Source organism: Myxine glutinosa, chromosome 3 (assembly GCF_964187855.1).
Source record: "Myxine glutinosa chromosome 3, kmMyxGlut1.1, whole genome shotgun sequence".
Lineage (NCBI taxonomy): Eukaryota > Metazoa > Chordata > Myxini > Myxiniformes > Myxinidae > Myxine > Myxine glutinosa.
The window spans coordinates 125,196,741-125,212,092 of NC_136263.1; the positions used below are offsets into that span (position 1 = coordinate 125,196,741).

Here is a 15,352-nt window from a genome sequence, read left to right on the forward strand (position 1 = left end):
TGCTTGTTAAATTGTTGCTATGCTTGTTAAATTGTTGCTATACTTGTTAAATTGTTGCTATGCTTGTTAAAATGTTGCTATGCTTGTTAAATTGTTGCTATGCTTGTTAAATTGTTTTTATGCTTGTTAAATTGTTGCTATGCTTGTTAAATTGTTGCTATGCTTGTTTAATTGTTGCTATGCTTGTTAAATTGTTGCAATGTTGCTCTGTTTGTTAAATTGTTTCTATGCTTGTTTAATTGTTGCTATGCTTGTTAAATTGTTTCTATGCTTGTTAAATTGTTGCTATGCTTGTTAAATTGTTGCTATGCTTGTTTAATTGTTGCTATGCTTGTTTAATTGTTGCTGTGCTTGTTAAATTGTTTCTGTGCTTGTTAAATTGTTGCTATGCTTGTTTAATTGTTGCTGTGCTTGTTAAATTGTTGCTGTGCTTGTTAAATTGTTGCTATGCTTGTTAAATTGTTGCTATGCTTGGTTAATTGTTGCTATGCTTCGTTAATTGTTGCTATGCTTGTTTAATTGTTGCTATGCTTGTTAAATTGTTTCTATGCTTGTTAAATTGTTGCTATGCTTGTTAAATTGTTGCTATGCTTGTTAAATTGTTGCTATGCTTGTTAAAATGTTGCTATGCTTGTTAAATTGTTGCTATGCTTGTTAAATTGTTTCTATGCTTGTTCAATTGTTGCTATGCTTGTTAAATTGTTTCTATGCTTGTTAAATTGTTGCTGTGCTTGTTTAATTGTTGCTATGCTTGTTTAATTGTTGCTATGCTTGTTTAATTGTTGCTGTGCTTGTTTAATTGTTGCTATGCTTGTTTAATTGTTGCTATGCTTGTTTAATTGTTGCTGTGCTTGTTTAATTGTTGCTATGCTTGTTTAATTGTTGCTGTGCTTGTTTAATTGTTGCTATGCTTGTTAAATTGTTGCTATGCTTGTTAAATTGTTGCAATGTTGCTCTGTTTGTTAAATTGTTTCTATGCTTGTTAAATTGTTGCTATGCTTGTTAAATTGTTGCTATGCTTGTTTAATTGTTGCTATGCTTGTTTAATTGTTGCTGTGCTTGTTAAATTGTTGCTCTGTTTGTTAAATTGTTTCTGTGCTTGTTAAATTGTTGCTATGCTTGTTTAATTGTTGCTGTGCTTGTTAAATTGTTGCTGTGCTTGTTAAATTGTTGCTGTGCTTGTTAAATTATTGCTATGCTTGGTTAATTGTTGCTATGCTTCGTTAATTGTTGCTATGCTTGTTTAATTGTTGCTATGCTTGTTAAATTGTTTCTATGCTTGTTAAATTGTTGCTATGCTTGTTAAATTGTTGCTATGCTTGTTAAAATGTTGCTATGCTTGTTAAATTGTTGCTATGCTTGTTAAATTGTTGCTATGCTTGTTAAATTGTTGCTATGCTTGTTCAATTGTTGCTATGCTTGTTTAATTGTTGCTGTGCTTGTTTAATTGTTGCTATGCTTGTTTAATTGTTGCTATGCTTGTTAAATTGTTGCTGTGCTTGTTTAATTGTTGCTATGCTTGTTTAATTGTTGCTATGCTTGTTTAATTGTTGCTGTGCTTGTTTAATTGTTGCTATGCTTGTTTAATTGTTGCTGTGCTTGTTTAATTGTTGCTATGCTTGTTTAATTGTTGCTATGCTTGTTTAATTGTTGCTATGCTTGTTAAATTGTTGCTATGCTTGTTAAATTGTTTCTATGCTTGTTAAAATGTTGCTATGCTTGTTAAATTGTTGCTATGCTTGTTAAATTATTTCTATGCTTGTTAAATTGTTGCTATGCTTGTTTAATTGTTGCTGTGCTTGTTTAATTGTTGCTATGCTTGTTTAATTGTTGCTATGCTTGTTAAATTGTTGCTGTGCTTGTTAAATTGTTGCTATGCTTGTTAAATTGTTGCTATGCTTGTTAAATTGTTTCTATGCTTGTTAAATTGTTGCTGTGCTTGTTTAATTGTTGCTATGCTTGTTTAATTGTTGCTATGCTTGTTAAATTGTTGCTGTGCTTGTTTAATTGTTGCTATGCTTGTTTAATTGTTGCTATGCTTGTTTAATTGTTGCTATGCTTGTTAAATTGTTGCTATGCTTGTTAAATTGTTGCTGTGCTTGTTTAATTGTTGCTATGCTTGTTTAATTGTTGCTATGCTTGTTAAATTGTTGCTGTGCTTGTTAAATTGTTGCTATGCTTGTTAAAATGTTGCTATGCTTGTTAAATTGTTGCTATGCTTGTTAAATTGTTTCTATGCTTGTTAAATTGTTGCTGTGCTTGTTTAATTGTTGCTATGCTTGTTTAATTGTTGCTATGCTTGTTAAATTGTTGCTGTGCTTGTTTAATTGTTGCTATGCTTGTTTAATTGTTGCTATGCTTGTTTAATTGTTGCTGTGCTTGTTTAATTGTTGCTATGCTTGTTTAATTGTTGCTGTGCTTGTTTAATTGTTGCTATGCTTGTTAAATTGTTGCTATGCTTGTTAAATTGTTGCAATGTTGCTCTGTTTGTTAAATTGTTTCTATGCTTGTTAAATTGTTGCTATGCTTGTTAAATTGTTGCTATGCTTGTTTAATTGTTGCTATGCTTGTTACTTGCCGGAAAAATTTTCCGGCAAGTATGTTGATCTGTTCGTTTGTTTGTCTGTCTGTCTGTTTGTCTGTCTGTTTGTCTGTCTGTTTGTCTGTTTGCAGCACTGCGTCTACACCGTTGCACGGAGAATCGCCAAACTTTGCACACATAATGGTCTTGCCCTCTAATATACTGTGCCTCAATGATGACGTCATCAGTGACGTGGTTCGGCCGCCATCTTGGAAAAACCGAATAAATTTGCACCTCTATATCTCCGAAAGTACTGAACAGAAAAAATTGAGACATGGCTCATTGTAAAGAACTCTCCATGGGGAATAAAATATGTTAATGATGACGTCATATGTCACGTGGTCGGCCGCCATCTTGGAAAAACGGCAAAAATTTGCACCACTATATCTCCAAAAGTGCTGAACAGAAAAAATTGAGACATGGCTCATTGTAAAGAACTCTCCATGGGGAATAAAATATGTAAATGATGACGTCATCAGTCACGTGGTTCGGTCGCCATCTTGGAAAAACGGCAAATCGTTGCGCCACTATATCTCCAAAAGTGCTGAACAGAAAAAATTGAGACATGGCTCATTGGAAAGAACTCTCCATGGGGAATAAAATATGTTAATGATGACGTCATATGTCACGTGGTCGGCCGCCATCTTGGAAAAACGGCAAAACTTTGCACCACTATATCTCCAAAAGTGCTGAACAGAATAATTGAGACATGGCTCATTGTAAAGAACTCTCCATGGGGAATAAAATATGTTAATGATGACGTCATCAGTCACGTGGTCGGCCGCCATCTTGGAAAAACGGCAAAACTTTGCACCACAAAATCTCCAAAAGTGCTGAACAGAAAAAATTGAGACATGGCTCATTGTAAAGAACTCTCCATGGGGAATAAAATATGTTAATGATGACGCCATCGGTCACGTGGTTCGGCCGCCATCTTGGAAAAATGGGAAAACTTTGCACCACTATATCTCCAAAAGTGCAGAATGGAAAAAATTGAGACATGGCTCATTGTAAAGAACTCTCAATGGGGAATAAAATATGTTAATGATGACGTCATATGTCACGTGGTTCGGCCGCCATCTTGGAAAAACCGAAAAATTGTGCACCTCCATATCTCTGAAAGTGCTGAATAGAAAAAATTGAGACATGGCTCATTGTAAAGAACTCTCCATGGGGAATAAAATATGTTAATGATGACATCATAGGTCACGTGGTTCGGCTGCCATCTTGGAAAAACCGAAAAACGTAGCACCTCCATATCTCCAAAAGTGCTGAATAGAAAAAGTTGAGACATGGCTCTTTGTGAAGAACTCTCCATGGGGAATAATATATGTTAATGATGACGTCATCTATCACGTGGTTCGGACGCCATATTTGTCTTAAATGGCCGATAAAAGAGTACATTCCGGCAAGTCCTCGGTCTCTGACCGATTTTTCATTACTTGCCGGAAAAAATTTTCCGGCAAGTATGTTGATCTGTTCGTTTGTTTGTCTGTTTGTCTGTTTGTCTGTTTGTCTGTTTGTCTGTTTGCAGCACTGCGTCTACACCGTTGCACGTAGAATCGCCAAACTTGGCACACATATTGGTCTTGCCCTCTAATATACTGTGCCCAAATGATGACGTCATCGGTCACGTGGTTCGGCCGCCATCTTGGAAAAACCGAAAAAATTTGCACCTCGATATCTCAAAGTGTTGAACAGAAAAAATTGAGACATGGCTCATTGTGAAGAACTCTCCATGGGGAATAAAACATGTTAATGATGACGTCATCAGTCGCGTGGTTCGGCCGCCATCTTGGAAAAACCGAAAAAATTTGCACCTCCATATCTCCAAAAGTACTGAACCGAAAAAATTGAGACATGGCTCATTGTAAAGAACTCTCCATGGGGAATCAAATATGTTAATGATGACGTCATCAGTCACGTGGTTCGGCCGCCATCTTGGAAAAACTTTGCACCTCTATATCTCCGAAAGTGCTGAACAGAAAAAATTGAGACATGGCTCATTGTAAAGAACTCTCCATGGGGAATAAAATATGTAAATGATGATGTCATATGTCACGTGGTCGGCCGCCATCTTGGAAAAACGGCAAAAAATTTGCACCACTATATCTCCAAAAGTGCTGAACAGAAAAAATTGAGACATGGCTCATTGTAAAGAACTCTCCATGGGGAATAAAATTTGTTAATGATGACGTCATATGTCACGTGGTTCGGCCGCCATCTTGGAAAAACCGAAAAACCTAACACCTCCATATCTCTGAAAGTGCTGAATAGAAAAAATTGAGACATGACTCATTGTAAAGAACTCTCCATGGGGAATACAATATGTTAATAATGACGTCATCGGTCACGTGGTTTAGCCGCCATCTTGGAAAAACCTAGCACCTCCATATCTCCGAAAGTGCTGAATAGAAAAAATTGAGACATGGCTCATTGTAATGAACTCTCCATGGGGAATAAAATATGTTAATAATGACGTCATCGGTCACGTGGGTTAGCCGCCATCTTGGAAAAATCTAGCACCTCCATATCTCCGAAAGTGCTGAATAGAAAAAATTGAGACATGACTCATTGTAAAGAACTCTCCATGGGGAATAATATATGTTAATGATGACGTCATCGGTCACATGGTTCGGCCGCCATATTTGGCCTAAATGGCCGATAAAAAAGTACATTCCGGCAAGTCCTCGGTCTCTGACCGATTTTTCATCTGTTTGTCTGTTTGTCTGTTTGTCTGTTTGTCTGTTTGCAGCACTGCGTCTACACCGTTGCACGGAGAATCGCCAAACTTTGCACACATAATGGTCTTGCCCTCTAATATACTGTGCCCCAATGATGACGTCATCGGTGACGTGGTTCGGCCGCCATCTTGGAAAAACCGAATAAATTTGCACCTCTATATCTCCGAAAGTACTGAACAGAAAAAATTGAGACATGGCTCATTGTAAAGAACTCTCCATGGGGAATAAAATATGTAAATGATGACGTCATCAGTCACGTGGTTCGGTCGCCATCTTGGAAAAACGGCAAATCGTTGCGCCACTATATCTCCAAAAGTGCTGAACAGAAAAAATTGAGACATGGCTCATTGGAAAGAACTCTCCATGGGGAATAAAATATGTTAATGATGACGTCATATGTCACGTGGTCGGCCGCCATCTTGGAAAAACGGCAAAACTTTGCACCACTATATCTCCAAAAGTGCTGAACAGAAATAATTGAGACATGGCTCATTGTAAAGAACTCTCCATGGGGAATAAAATATGTTAATGATGACGTCATCAGTCACGTGGTCGGCCGCCATCTTGGAAAAACGGCAAAACTTTGCACCACAAAATCTCCAAAAGTGCTGAACAGAAAAAATTGAGACATGGCTCATTGTAAAGAACTCTCCATGGGGAATAAAATATGTTAATGATGACGGCATCGGTCACGTGGTTCGGCCGCCATCTTGGAAAAATGGGAAAACTTTGCACCACTATATCTCCAAAAGTGCAGAATGGAAAAAATTGAGACATGGCTCATTGCAAAGAACTCTCAATGGGGAATAAAATATGTTAATGATGACGTCATATGTCACGTGGTTCGGCCGCCATATTGGAAAAACCGAAAAATTGTGCACCTCCATATCTCTGAAAGTGCTGAATAGAAAAAATTGAGACATGGCTCATTGTAAAGAACTCTCCATGGGGAATAAAATATGTTAATAATGACATCATAGGTCACGTGGTTCGGACGCCATATTTGTCTTAAATGGCCGATAAAAGAGTACATTCCGGCAAGTCCTCGGTCTCTGACCGATTTTTCATTTAATTGTTGCTGTGCTTGTTAAATTGTTGCTCTGTTTGTTAAATTGTTTCTGTGCTTGTTAAATTGTTGCTATGCTTGTTTAATTGTTGCTGTGCTTGTTAAATTGTTGCTGTGCTTGTTAAATTGTTGCTATGCTTGTTAAATTATTGCTATGCTTGGTTAATTGTTGCTATGCTTCGTTAATTGTTGCTATGCTTGTTTAATTGTTGCTATGCTTGTTAAATTGTTTCTATGCTTGTTAAATTGTTGCTATGCTTGTTAAAATGTTGCTATGCTTGTTAAATTGTTGCTATGCTTGTTAAATTGTTGCTATGCTTGTTAAATTGTTGCTATGCTTGTTCAATTGTTGCTATGCTTGTTTAATTGTTGCTGTGCTTGTTTAATTGTTGCTATGCTTGTTTAATTGTTGCTATGCTTGTTAAATTGTTGCTGTGCTTGTTTAATTGTTGCTATGCTTGTTTAATTGTTGCTATGCTTGTTTAATTGTTGCTGTGCTTGTTTAATTGTTGCTATGCTTGTTTAATTGTTGCTGTGCTTGTTTAATTGTTGCTATGCTTGTTTAATTGTTGCTGTGCTTGTTTAATTGTTGCTATGCTTGTTTAATTGTTGCTATGCTTGTTAAATTGTTGCTATGCTTGTTAAATTGTTGCTATGCTTGTTAAATTGTTGCTATGCTTGTTAAATTGTTTCTATGCTTGTTAAAATGTTGCTATGCTTGTTAAATTGTTGCTATGCTTGTTAAATTATTTCTATGCTTGTTAAATTGTTGCTATGCTTGTTTAATTGTTGCTGTGCTTGTTTAATTGTTGCTATGCTTGTTAAAGTGTTGCTCTGCTTGTTAAATTGTTTCTATGCTTGTTAAATTGTTGCTATGCTTGTTAAATTGTTGCTATGCTTGTTAAATTGTTGCTATGCTTGTTAAATTGTTGCTCTGTTTGTTAAATTGTTTCTATGCTTGTTAAATTGTTGCTACGCTTGTTAAATTGTTGCTATGCTTGTTTAATTGTTGCTATGCTTGTTAAATTGTTGCTCTGTTTGTTAAATTGTTGCTATGCTTGTTAAATTGTTGCTATGCTTGTTAAATTGTTGCTCTGTTCGTTAAATTGTTTCTATGCTTGTTAAATTGTTGCTATGCTTGTTAAATTGTTGCTATGCTTGTTAAATTGTTGCTATGCTTGTTAAATTGTTGCTCTGTTTGTTAAATTGTTTCTATGCTTGTTAAATTGTTGCTATGCTTGTTAAATTGTTGCTATGCTTGTTAAATTGTTGCTATGCTTGTTAAATTGTTGCTATGCTTGTTTAATTGTTGCTATGCTTGTTAAATTGTTGCTCTGTTTGTTAAATTGTTGCTATGCTTGTTAAATTGTTGCTATGCTTGTTAAATTGTTGCTCTGTTTGTTAAATTGTTTCTATGCTTGTTAAATTGTTGCTATGCTTGTTAAATTGTTGCTATGCTTGTTAAATTGTTGCTATGCTTGTTAAATTGTTGCTATGCTTGTTAAATTGTTGCTATGCTTGTTTAATTGTTGCTATGCTTGTTTAATTGTTGCTATGCTTGTTAAATTGTTGCTATGCTTCTTAAATTGTTTCTATGCTTGTTAAATTGTTGCTATGCTTGTTAAATTGTTGCTATGCTTGTTTAATTGTTGCTATGCTTGTTAAATTGTTGCTCTGTTTGTTAAATTGTTTCTATGCTTGTTAAATTGTTGCTACGCTTGTTAAATTGTTGCTATGCTTGTTTAATTGTTGCTATGCTTGTTAAATTGTTGCTCTGTTTGTTAAATTGTTGCTATGCTTGTTAAATTGTTGCTATGCTTGTTAAATTGTTGCTCTGTTTGTTAAATTGTTTCTATGCTTGTTAAATTGTTGCTATGCTTGTTAAATTGTTGCTATGCTTGTTAAATTGTTGCTATGCTTGTTAAATTGTTGCTCTGTTTGTTAAATTGTTTCTATGCTTGTTAAATTGTTGCTATGCTTGTTAAATTGTTGCTATGCTTGTTAAATTGTTGCTATGCTTGTTAAATTGTTGCTATGCTTGTTAAATTGTTGCTATGCTTGTTTAATTGTTGCTATGCTTGTTAAATTGTTGCTATGCTTCTTAAATTGTTTCTATGCTTGTTAAATTGTTGCTATGCTTGTTAAATTGTTGCTATGCTTCGTTAATTGTTGCTGTGCTTGTTTAATTGTTGCTATGCTTGTTTAATTGTTGCTATGCTTGTTAAATTGTTGCTATGCTTGTTAAAGTGTTGCTCTGCTTGTTAAATTGTTTCTATGCTTGTTAAATTGTTGCTATGCTTGTTAAATTGTTGCTATGCTTGTTTAATTGTTGCTATGCTTGTTAAATTGTTGCTCTGTTTGTTAAATTGTTTCTATGCTTGTTAAATTGTTGCTACGCTTGTTAAATTGTTGCTATGCTTGTTTAATTGTTGCTATGCTTGTTAAATTGTTGCTCTGTTTGTTAAATTGTTGCTATGCTTGTTAAATTGTTGCTATGCTTGTTAAATTGTTGCTCTGTTTGTTAAATTGTTTCTATGCTTGTTAAATTGTTGCTATGCTTGTTAAATTGTTGCTATGCTTGTTAAATTGTTGCTATGCTTGTTAAATTGTTGCTCTGTTTGTTAAATTGTTTCTATGCTTGTTAAATTGTTGCTATGCTTGTTAAATTGTTGCTATGCTTGTTAAATTGTTGCTATGCTTGTTAAATTGTTGCTATGCTTGTTAAATTGTTGCTATGCTTGTTTAATTGTTGCTATGCTTGTTTAATTGTTGCTATGCTTGTTAAATTGTTGCTATGCTTCTTAAATTGTTTCTATGCTTGTTAAATTGTTGCTATGCTTGTTAAATTGTTGCTATGCTTCGTTAATTGTTGCTGTGCTTGTTTAATTGTTGCTATGCTTGTTTAATTGTTGCTATGCTTGTTAAATTGTTGCTATGCTTGTTAAATTGTTTCTATGCTTGTTAAAATGTTGCTATGCTTGTTAAATTGTTGCTTTGCTTCGTTAATTGTTGCTGTGCTTGTTTAATTGTTGCTATGCTTGTTTAATTGTTGCTATGCTTGTTAAATTGTTGCTATGCTTGTTAAATTGTTTCTATGCTTGTTAAAATGTTGCTATGCTTGTTAAATTGTTGCTATGCTTGTTTAATTGTTGCTATGCTTGTTAAATTGTTGCTATGCTTGTTAAATTGTTTCTATGCTTGTTAAAATGTTGCTATGCTTGTTAAATTGTTGCTATGCTTGTTTAATTGGTGCTGTACTTGTTTAATTGTTGCTATGCTTGTTTAATTGTTGCTGTGCTTGTTAAATTGTTGCTGTGCTTGGTTAATTGTTGCTATGCTTGTTAAATTGTTGCTATGCTTGTTTAATTGTTGCTATGCTTGTTTAATTGTTGCTATGCTTGTTTAATTGTTGCTGTGCTTGTTAAATTGTTGCTATGCTTGGTTAATTGTTGCTATGCTTCGTTAATTGTTGCTATGCTTGTTATATTGTTGTTAACATCGTCGATGTCTCTCATGGGTTGTTGAATAACCAGAATGTTTTCTGCATTCCTTTATGGTGCTGCAAATATATTGTTGCTGGTTCGTTGGAAGGTCAAAGCCAAGCAGGTGATCATCGACACTCGTGCGAGACATCCAGGAGGGTAGCGACCAATATCCGGAGGAGGCAAGGGTGCTGCAGCAGTGCAGGTACTCTCTTTCTGTATTATTGTGAATATTGTTGATTATATGCGTTGAACTTCAGCCTGGTGTTGGCTTAGCGGTTAGGGTGCCGGCATGGGATCCCAGAGATCCTGGGTTTGAATCCCGGTCGATCGCTGAATTAACACCAGGGGGTTGACTCAGCCTGTCTTCCTTCCGAGGTTGGCAAATTGAGTACCAGTTCATTGGTAATTCCCTGTGTGTCGCAAGAGGTGACTAACAGGGTTGGTGTCAGGAAGGGCATCCAGTCATAAAACATTGCGTCAAAAAGGGGACCACGGTGCCCAAAAAAGGCCAACCCCTGCTCTGCGGGGAAAATGGCATCTAAAGGTGGTTCTAAAGGTGGTTTATATGCGTTGAACTTGAAATGATGCTTTTGTTTAACTAGTTTGTTATATCAAGGCAAAGTTGAACAGGATGGTTTTGAGGTACGTAGCTCACTATGAGCTTTCTGGCCTGGGTTTGATACCTGACTATAAACTGCCGAAATGATGCTTCGCAGGAAGCATGTTGTCACAAAACGTGGCATCCTGTCTGCTAGCATAGATGTTAAAGCTGCCTATCCTAAGACATCGATGTTAAGCTGGATATCCTGTCTGCTAGCATTTAGTTGCGGACATTAAATATTCCACAGTGTCTTTTTCGGAGAGTTGGCAAGTGGTAGCCAAATTGCAAATTCCTGTTCGTATCGCCTTTGGTCGAACATCGGGCCTCTGCGAAGTACTTGGGCCAACATCTTTCCTCGGCCAACCCTTCAAGGAGTAAACAAGAAGACGTCATGCTGAGCACGATACTTGCAAAATTCGCTCCCACCCCCAAGGGAAAAAAATTCCATTGATACAGCAAATTGTCCATTTCATCAAGATTAAAATTGCCAATCTTGATCAAAGCTCGGGTCAACAGGAAGAAAAGTGACGATTTTTCAGATGAAAAATGATGATTTTGGAAGGTTGACCTTGAGTTGACCTTTGACCTTTTGCCCTCAAAAATAGCTCGTTTCCCTATTTAGTGACTCAATGTGCAAATGCTGTTCAATTTTCAAGTCAATTCGATGAAAATTGAGGATTTTAGAAATTTGGCCTATGTTGACCTTTTGGCCTGTGTTGACCTTTTGACCTTTTGGCCCCAAAAACAATAGGCTTCTCAATTGGGACGACCTATACAAATTGGTGAAGTTTCGTGACGATCGGTTTAGAATTGTTACCTGTAGGCCGGTGACAAACAAACAGACAAACAAACAAACAGACAGAACCACAAACGCAACCGACCAATATACTTGAAAAATCTTCGATTTTGCAAGTAATAAAATTGTTGTTGAATTGGTTGTTGTAGTGCACTGTAAAGAGTAATAGCGTTTCTCTGTGGTATTTAGACTATGGCTTTGTTCATGCGATTTTTGTCCTCTTTGCTGCTTCTGGGGAACACTGCCAAGCACAGGCCCCGTCTATTTTGGAGCTTTGATGTTCTAGGAATGGCAGATCATCACGTTTCTTACAGAAAATGTTCCTTTTTGTGCTCTATTACACAACATATTCGGATCTTGATGAAGCTTTCCAATTTTGCGGAGATGAAAGTGTTGGGTTTTTTTGTTTTTTTTGGTTGCGTGATTGGCCGCGTGGTACACTGGCACTGTTGTGCTTGGTTTCCTGCTTGGCTGAAGGCCGCGGTGATTTATCTGAGGGTGCACAGGAGGCCATGTGTTTACTATTTCAGTAACTTTAACCTGAGTGGTCATGAGAAGCCAGCTGCTGTTGGAGCTCCAGCAATTGTCAGCTGATCTACCACGACCTACATGCTTAGCGTTTCTTTTCACAAAATAAAAAGGTGTAAATAAAATCCAGAGGTGTTTTGCATTTGATTTGCATCAATCGAGACAATGAATGTTTACTTGGTCGGGAAAAACAAACTTATTGTTATTTGTCTATATAGCTCCAAGTCTTGTGATTCCCTCCATTTTTTAATCTTCTTATACACAACAACACCAACAATAACAACACCAACAACAACAAGAAGACGTCATGTGGAGCACGATACTTGCAAAATACGCCCCCACCTCCCCAAGGAAAAAAATTCCATTGATACAGCAAATTGTCCATTTCATCAAGATTAAAATTGACAATCTTTATCAAAGCCCGGGTCAATAGGAAGAAAAGTGACGATTTTTCAGATGAAAAAAAGATTTTGGAAAGTTGAACTTGAGTTGACCTTTGACCTTTTGACCTCAAAAATAGTTGGTTTCCCTATTTAGTGACTCGATGTGCAAATGCTGTTCAATTTTCAAGTCAATCGGATGAAAATTGACGGTTTTTTTCAGATAAAAAGTGATGATTTTGGAAGTTTGACCTTGAGTTGACCTTTGACCTTTTGACCTAAAAATAGTATGTTTCCCAATTTAGTGACTCGATATGCAAATGCTGTTCAATTTTCAAGTCAATCGGTTGAGAATTGACGGCTCTTTAGATGAAAATTGATGATTTTTAAAAATTTGACGTTGAGTTGACCTTTGACCATTTGACCTCAAAAATAGTATGTTTCCCAAATTATTGACTCGATATGCAAATGCTGTTCAATTTTCAAGTCAATCGGTTGAGAATTGACGGCTCTTTCGATGAAAATTGATGATTTTTAAAATTTGACCTTAAGTTGACCTTTCACCTTTTGACCTCAAAATTAGTTCATCCCCCAATTTAGTGACTTGATATAGAAATGCTATTCAATTTTCAAGTCAATCGGATTTAAAATGGCGATTTTAGAAATTTGACCTCCAGATGACCTTTGACCTCAAAATCAAGAGGCTTCTCGATTGGGACGACTTATACAACTTGGTGAAGTTTCGTGGCGATCGGTTTAGAATTGTGACCTGTAGGCCGGTGACAAACAGACAAACAGACAGACAAACAGACAGAACCACAAACGGAACCGACCAATATAATTGAAAAGTCATCGATTCTGCAAGTAATAATCACGTGTGACTTGAAGGGTGAATAACGTCCCTGCATGGTTATAGATATTCTTCAACCGTGAAACAATTCTGTTATATTGTACTTACGAACCCAATATCTCAGAGACAGACGAAGGAAGCCGATCGACCGTACGCAGAAGTATCTTCTTCTGTTCTCGTAACCAAATACCAAGGTATTGCTGAACGGAGAGCAGCACTTACTGAAGTCATGACTGATTGTGGCGCATGGCCTTGAAAATGAAAACGACCCAAACAATTGAAACAAACAAAACAAAACAAACAATTGAAAATGAAAATGAAAAAAAATGAAAATCAGGTCTTCACGCTTAAAATGTAGTTTTGGGAATCGAACAGCAGGTGTGTATATCTCCAAAAGTTTCTGCAATGATTGAAGACCAGAACTATTCCTTTATCAAATGACGCTGGCACTTGTACTGCAGTGTCCGTTGTGAATGTTCTGAACCCGTGTCGCTTGCTTTGTACTACGGCCTATAGGTGTGCGGTATCGTCCGTCACCATGGAAACTCATTGTAAAGGATGTGTCCTCTTTTCATAATAAGTCAATGCTCTTACATTCTGTAGTGAAATTAAAGTATCCCAACGAAGTCTTTGTCAGTATGTGCAAATTAATGAAAGATGTTCATTGATGTGTCGGCGTAGGCCGAATGAAAATTTGACCCCAATAGATTCAAAGAGCGGACTTGGTGGCGTGATGGTGCTCGAGTGTCCGCTCTGAGTCTGGGAGTTGTGCTTCAAACCTGGCCGAGTCATAACAAAGACTTTTTAAAAATGGTACTCGGTGCTTCCTTGCTTGATGCTCAGCATTTCAAATGATAGAGCACCGCCAAACAACGCTGGGGAGGCAATGGCAAACCACCCAGCATAACCCCTGCCAAAAAATTGCTTTGATAGCACCACCGCTCTGTAAAGGTTACGGTACAGCAAATCAAATTTAAATTTAAAAGTGCGCTTTATTTTATTTATGTGTATGCAGCCTGTGGCTGATTGGCTGTATCATTCTGCGGGTGCGGCTGTGCCGCTGATGCAGTGCCCCTGTTACCATTAAGCTGATACTCATTTTGCTGCCCTCGGACGGATGACAGGGTGAGTCGGCCCACCTGGTGTTAATTCAGCGGCACGACAGGGGCTTGATACTCGAGACCCTAGGATCTTAAGCTAGACACCTTAACCGTTAAGCCAACACCTGGTTTAAAGTGATATAATTTCTAGAAAAGTTTAATACATTGGCAATGGTGCTAAAAAAAAACGCTTGCAGAGTAGCCTTGGAATGCTGGCTGCATTTCTGTCCCAGGTCGATCCATACAAGGGTTCCAATAATACTTCCTGGTAATAATCAAGGTCATCATTATCAGTCTCCATGAGAAGTTTTGCCTCCAATCCTCCCGCTTCACTCCCACAATCCTCCTGAGCCATATTTATTTTAATCATGTAGTTATCACTCTGAACTTGTAATGACCATTTGCAAGTTATTATTAACTTTTTGGGTGGGGGGAGGGAAGAGGGAAGTGGTGGGGTTTATTATCATACTAGCAGAAGTACCCGGCATTGCCGGGTGGGGGAGGGGAGGGGAGGGGGAAGGGGAGGGAGAAGGGGAGGGGGAAGGGGAGGGGAGGGGAGAAGAGGGGGGGGAGGGGAGAAGAGGGGGGGGGGAGGAGAGAAGAGGGGAGGGGAGAAGAGGGGGGAGGGGGAGGGGGGAAGGGAGGAGAGGGGGGAGGGGGGAAGGGAGGAGAGGGGGGAGGGGAGGGGGAGGAGGGGAGGGGAGGGAGGGGGGAGGGGGAGGGGAGGAGAGGGGGAGGGGAGGAGGAGAGGGGGGAGGGGAGGAGGAGAGGGGGGAGGGGGAGGGATGGGAGAGGGGGGAGGGATGGGAGAGGAGGGAGGGGGAGGGGGGGAGGGTGACGGGAGGGGGGAGGGCGCGCGAATCGTCGAATCAGCGTGCTGCTCTGCCACCGATTCAGATTCCGTGTATAATATTCCTCGCTGAAAAAAAATATGGATCTAAAGATGAAAGAAAAAAAAACCTATGTGGTGTGAATGGCAATGTTCCTCGCTGAAATGTGAAAAAACGCAATCGCGCGGCAAGGAACATCACGTGATCGCTCTGAGCGATTGATTGCAACTCTGCGTCCTGTCGTGGGTGTGGCCAACGTGGCCTCATGCCCCCAGGTGATTGGCTAACTCGAGCTCGAGAGAGCCATAATGCGCTACGTTATGGCAAAAAATATGGATCTAAAGATGAAAGGGAAAAAAACCTATGTGGTGTGAATGGCAATGTTCGTCGC

The 15,352-nt window shown here is 38.1% G+C and overlaps 1 protein-coding gene across 2 annotated transcripts in view; it reads left to right on the plus strand.

Annotated features, from left to right (window-relative positions):
- Positions 1-15,352, plus strand: part of LOC137423221 (uncharacterized) — a 74,269-nt gene that overhangs the window by 1,778 nt on the left and 57,139 nt on the right. For both annotated transcript variants that reach the window (XM_068110137.2, XM_068110138.2), the window contains exon 3: positions 9,983-10,078. In XM_068110137.2, coding sequence (XP_067966238.2) covers positions 9,983-10,078 — 96 coding nt within the window. The remainder of the gene's footprint in view (positions 1-9,982; positions 10,079-15,352) is intronic.